Source organism: Anopheles aquasalis, chromosome 2, assembly GCF_943734665.1.
Source record: "Anopheles aquasalis chromosome 2, idAnoAquaMG_Q_19, whole genome shotgun sequence".
NCBI classification, from domain to species: domain Eukaryota; kingdom Metazoa; phylum Arthropoda; class Insecta; order Diptera; family Culicidae; genus Anopheles; species Anopheles aquasalis.
Genome location: NC_064877.1, coordinates 52,978,147 through 52,983,146, shown reverse-complemented (window position 1 = coordinate 52,983,146; position 5,000 = coordinate 52,978,147). Strand labels below are relative to the sequence as shown.

The window sequence follows — 5,000 nt, the reverse complement described above, 5'->3', positions numbered from 1 at the left end:
AACCATGATCCTGACTGACTGAAGTCGGTTCACGTAATCAATCGGGGGCCAATGTTTTCCATTCTACCTACCTTTGTGGTGATGTCCTTTGTAAAAAGGAAGGTTCTTCCCTAGAATCACAACTGAGATTCAGACTGACGGTGGGTTGTGTTGTAATAGACGGTGGGATGTATGTTCTTTTTAGTGAGCTTCCGATAACCGGTTTCGATTCCAGTACCACTCACAATACTTTTGTTGTTCTAAATCCTTTACACAGAACTAGCACTGCACCGATCCTAGTCTATCGTCTAGTGTAGACCAAACCGAGACGGCCATATTTTGTAACAACTATTGAGCATTGTTTTGACGTGATGCGTGAATGCTGTCGCGGATAGGAACGGGAGATCGTCCACTCTTTCAGCACCCTCGTTAGAACGAGCATAACACAGAACCACTTTAATTTGGCTAGGACTTGTGAGCCACTTTACAACATCTGTGCGGCGTATCCTTACACTGTTATAACCGATTGGAAGATGCCTCTTTTTTCATTGCGATTGCATGTGAATATATTCGGAAAATCCGTAATAGTCTCGGAATGTTTTCACTGTGTTTCAACTCCCTTGCGTCCTGTTTCGTATCCTTGTGCCTTTTGTACAAGGGTGCGGAAGCAGAGGATCCTGGGCACGTGCCAGCTGTCATGGTGAGCAAGACAGCAGGACGACTGTTTATGTTCGTCTGCGCATGATCCACCCGAGGATACGGTAAACGGAAGGAGTGCTCAAGTTTAATTCCAAAAACCATTTGAATCAACTGTCATTTACCAACGGAGGTTGGCCGGTAAAACATTACCGTAATAATAGTAGCCTATTAAAACCTCATTCAAACAAACAAACAAATGGTGGGTAACAAATGGTTTTTATTCATCACATTTTACGGGTATAGACTAGTCAAATACAGGAGCTCACATTTGCTTTCGAATTCGAACATCTCGGCCACTTAGCGGGGAGCTAAGGTATTTAATTTTTTTCTTTGTCATATATTCTTCATATTTTTCCGTAAATGCTGATCTTTTCAAGAGTATTGTGTAAAATTTTTGGATCAATCGAAGCAAAAACGACAAAGTTATTGACTTTTAAAAATCCGCGTATCATACAAGGTTCCATGAAGCTCGCTATTTGGAAAACGTTTCCCCAAAACCGACGTTTTCAAAGTTGGTGCCCGTCGTACAGTAAAAACTATTGAACCGATTGATTTGAATCTTTTAACACATAATCTGTACACTCTTTGCTTTGGTAGCCAAGTCGAGTTTTCATAAAAATTGTAGATACTTTTATTTTAATAATTAAGCAAAACTCATTTTTTGCAAAATCGATGAAAGCATCACTTTTTTAACTTCAAAAATTTGCAAAAAAAATTGGAAAATCTACAAAAACTTGTCGGCGCTACCTGGATAAACTTATAATCTGTCAAAAGAATGTTGTTTTGTACTTTTCTGATTACCCACTGATAGATCAGAATTAACCGCAGCCACCCATAAAAATAAATAAAAATCTGAAATTTATTCACATGATTTCAACCAGAAGGACATCATGATAGCAAACCACATAGGGGATAGTTAGACAAAAAAACAATTAGAGTCTATAATAAAGTTAGCTAATCAACTAAATAATATAAATTGAGTTGTAGACACTTCTCGACAATTATCATATTACGGTATATTGTGCTCAATGAAGTTTGTCCTTGACATTGAAATTGATTTTGTGCCATACTTTCACCAATACTTTCATCAGTCCTTTCAAAACGATTACGTTGAATACCACACAAAAACTCGTCAATATTCGACAGACAATCCTTTCACAACAATTAGAGCGATGTGGTTAAACCGGTTGAATTTTGGCCAAATCCACTTTGACAGCCTTTTCTGCACCTATTTCTTCGAACAACTTGTTGCAGGCATTCACCCGATCACCATTTCTCTTGAGTATATAAAGAAAGGCTCCAATATTTTTCTGTACCATAATACGTTGGGCTTTCGTAGAATCAACAAGCTCCTGCAATTCATCAACATGTATACGAAGGTACTAGTGACAGGATATCTATTCGCCGAGTTCCACGTGCTTAACTTTACTGTTTTCTCTCCAACAGATCGTTGTCGTTATCGCTGTGATCGCCGCTGTTAGCGCCCAAAGCTATCATGGCCAACACCAGCAGTCCCATTACCAGCCTCAACACTATCACCACGAGGAGGAGCATCATGGGCCAGTACACTACGAGTATCATTATGATGTTCATGATGACCACACCGGAGATGTGCACGGACAGCGGGAGGCTCGCAAGGAAGACAGTACCCAGGGCGAATACTACCTGATCGATGCCGATGGCCACAAGCGTACTGTCAAATACCATGTTGACGGCAAGAGTGGATTCATCGCTGAGGTGCACCGTGAACCGATCAAGGGACACCAGGCTCCGCAGCCACAACATCACCATCAGCCACAGCATCATCATGCTGCTCCAGCTCACCAAAATTACCATTATTAGATGAGTCCTAATTTAGAAGACAAAACAAATGCTAGCTCAATTCAATAAACTTTAAAACGTAAAACAAATACCTCTGCCTATTAACTGCACATTCTTTCAAACTACGAAATCGGTCATTACAAGTACTTGCAAACGCAAACATGGTTGTTTTCGAAATAATTGTTTATTCTTAAGTCTAAACCTACTCTACTCCACTTACTGTTACTGGCCGAGATACTATATTGTTTCCCTTACATTCATAATCTATTTGAGAAATGCATTGAAATCGAAACAATTCAGATTTATTTGAATGCATTAGTTTTTCAAGAAACACTAATGCGTCATAATTGTAGCAACATGTTTGATCATATGCTATGCTTCTTTTTTACAAAGCGAAATGATAACTTTCATCATATGTAGAACAGCTCTTTCACAACTAGTTTTAAATTTATTAAACTTGCCATCATTGTTCGAAATGTTAGCGTATTTCTAGTTTCGCAATGTACTGTAGACATTTTGGACTATTCGATCCTTCAAATGATATTCAGCAACATATTCCCATGAAATTACAATCTCTTTAAACACTATTCCTCCTAAAATAAGCGAATATTATTTATTAACTCCGGCTATTATCTAGTCCTAAGTCATCACTATGAGAGCTCATTAAGATTTATCTCCAGTGAACTTTTCTCAATCGTAAGCGTACAATGATAGACACTCGTTTAACCAGGCCACACAAGCTCCTAAATACAAAGGCGATTAACTCGTAATGCATGCATGTTTACTCTTGTTATCATAATGCAATGATGTTGCTGTATGTGTAGGTAGTATTTCATAAATTATCAATTGAATTTATAGACATTCAAAAACTCTGTGAGTTCAATTAGAACAAACGTCTGATTTAAGCTTTTTTAAACTACACTTTCTTTAACTTCAGTTAAAAGTAAAATCGTCTATCTTGTAACCTTTTCGGTTCAATAGCAAACCTTTCATTTGTAACTCAATAGTACAATTCAGCAATACTATTTAAAGCTTCAGAGCGAAACATTTTATTAACACCATTAGTTTGTTTAGAAAATGACCAGAGGTACAAAAATAACAACCATTTTTCATTTTTCAACAGTTAACGCTGCTCTAATCATTACATTGCCTCAAATATTGAGAGTTCAAAGAAAGCCATCTGTAATTTCCTTCAAGAAAGGATCAAATATGGAATTTATTTTCCTGATTAGATCCACAAAGGCATCATGATCCAATCCACTATTCGCTAGGGAATAGTTTGATAAGATATTTTAGATTAGATACGATAGTTAGATAGTTGGATGTGAGGAGCAGCCACATATCATGCGTGAGCTCTTATTAGTTTGTCCCATTACAACCCAAGTGAATTTAGAAATGTATCTGGTGTTTCTGGGAGACTGAAGGATATTGAAATTTCCCTATAAGAGCATGCCAACTTTAAGCCTCAAATAACACTTATAGCGATTCCAACATTTTATCCTCTTGAGAAAAGATATGAAGTAGGATCTGTTGATACATATAGAGTTGTAGACACCTCTCAAGATTTATCATATTAAGGTAAATTATGTATTCAATGAAAGTTGTCCTTGACATTGAAATTGATCTTGTGCCATACTTTCACCAATACTTTAATCACCCCTCTCAAGACGATCTCGTCCATGCCTTATTTCCTTATTGAATAATACACAAACACTCGTAAATGTTCGGCAGACAATCCTTTCACAACAATTAGAGCGATGTGGTTAAACCGGTTGAATTTTGGCCAAATCCACTTTGACAGTCTTTTTTGCACCTATTTCTTCGAACAACTTGTTGCAGGCATTCACCCGATCACCATTTCTCTCGAGTATATAAAGAAAGGCTCCAATATTTTTCTGTACCATAATACGTTGGGCTTTCGTAGAATCAACAAGCTCCTGCAATTCATCAACATGTATACTAAGGTACTAGTGACAGGATATCTATTCGCCGAGTTCCACGTGCTTAACTTTACTGTTTTCTCTCCAACAGATCGTTGTCGTTATCGCTGTGATCGCCGCTGTTAGCGCCCAAAGCTATCATGGCCAACACCAGCAGTCACATTACCAGCCTCAACACTATCACCACGAGGAGGAGCATCATGGGCCAGTACACTACGAGTATCATTATGATGTTCATGATGACCACACCGGAGATGTGCACGGACAGCGGGAGGCTCGCAAGGAAGACAGTACCCAGGGCGAATACTACCTGATCGATGCCGATGGCCACAAGCGTACTGTCAAATACCATGTTGACGGCAAGAGTGGATTCATCGCTGAGGTGCACCGTGAACCGATCAAGGGACACCAGGCTCCGCAGCCACAACATCACCATCAGCCACAGCATCATCATGCTGCTCCAGCTCACCAAAATTACCACTACTAGATGAGTTCTAATTTAGAAGACAAAACAAATGCTAGCTCAATTCAATAAACTTTAAAACGTAAAACAAATTCCTC

At 38.6% G+C, this 5,000-nt stretch overlaps 4 protein-coding genes across 5 annotated transcripts in view; 3 read left to right on the top strand and 1 right to left on the bottom strand.

The window, feature by feature from the left end:
• LOC126570743 (uncharacterized) overlaps positions 1 to 603 on the bottom strand; it is a 6,511-nt gene extending 5,908 nt beyond the window's left edge. For both annotated transcript variants that reach the window (XM_050228716.1, XM_050228717.1), the window contains exon 1: positions 72 to 603. The gene's annotated coding sequence lies outside the window, so the exon portion shown is untranslated. The remainder of the gene's footprint in view (positions 1 to 71) is intronic.
• LOC126570749 (larval cuticle protein A2B-like) overlaps positions 1 to 5,000 on the top strand; it is a 37,674-nt gene that overhangs the window by 3,946 nt on the left and 28,728 nt on the right. The window lies entirely within an intron of this gene.
• Positions 2,046 to 2,520, top strand: LOC126570758 (larval cuticle protein A2B-like). The gene is made up of 2 exons (XM_050228736.1): positions 2,046 to 2,057; positions 2,125 to 2,520. The coding sequence occupies exons 1-2, from the start codon at positions 2,046 to 2,048 to the stop codon at positions 2,518 to 2,520; spliced, it is 408 nt and encodes a 135-aa protein (XP_050084693.1).
• On the top strand, positions 4,452 to 4,926 carry LOC126570757 (larval cuticle protein A2B-like). The gene is made up of 2 exons (XM_050228735.1): positions 4,452 to 4,463; positions 4,531 to 4,926. Exons 1-2 carry the CDS (start codon positions 4,452 to 4,454, stop codon positions 4,924 to 4,926), a joined length of 408 nt encoding a protein of 135 aa, XP_050084692.1.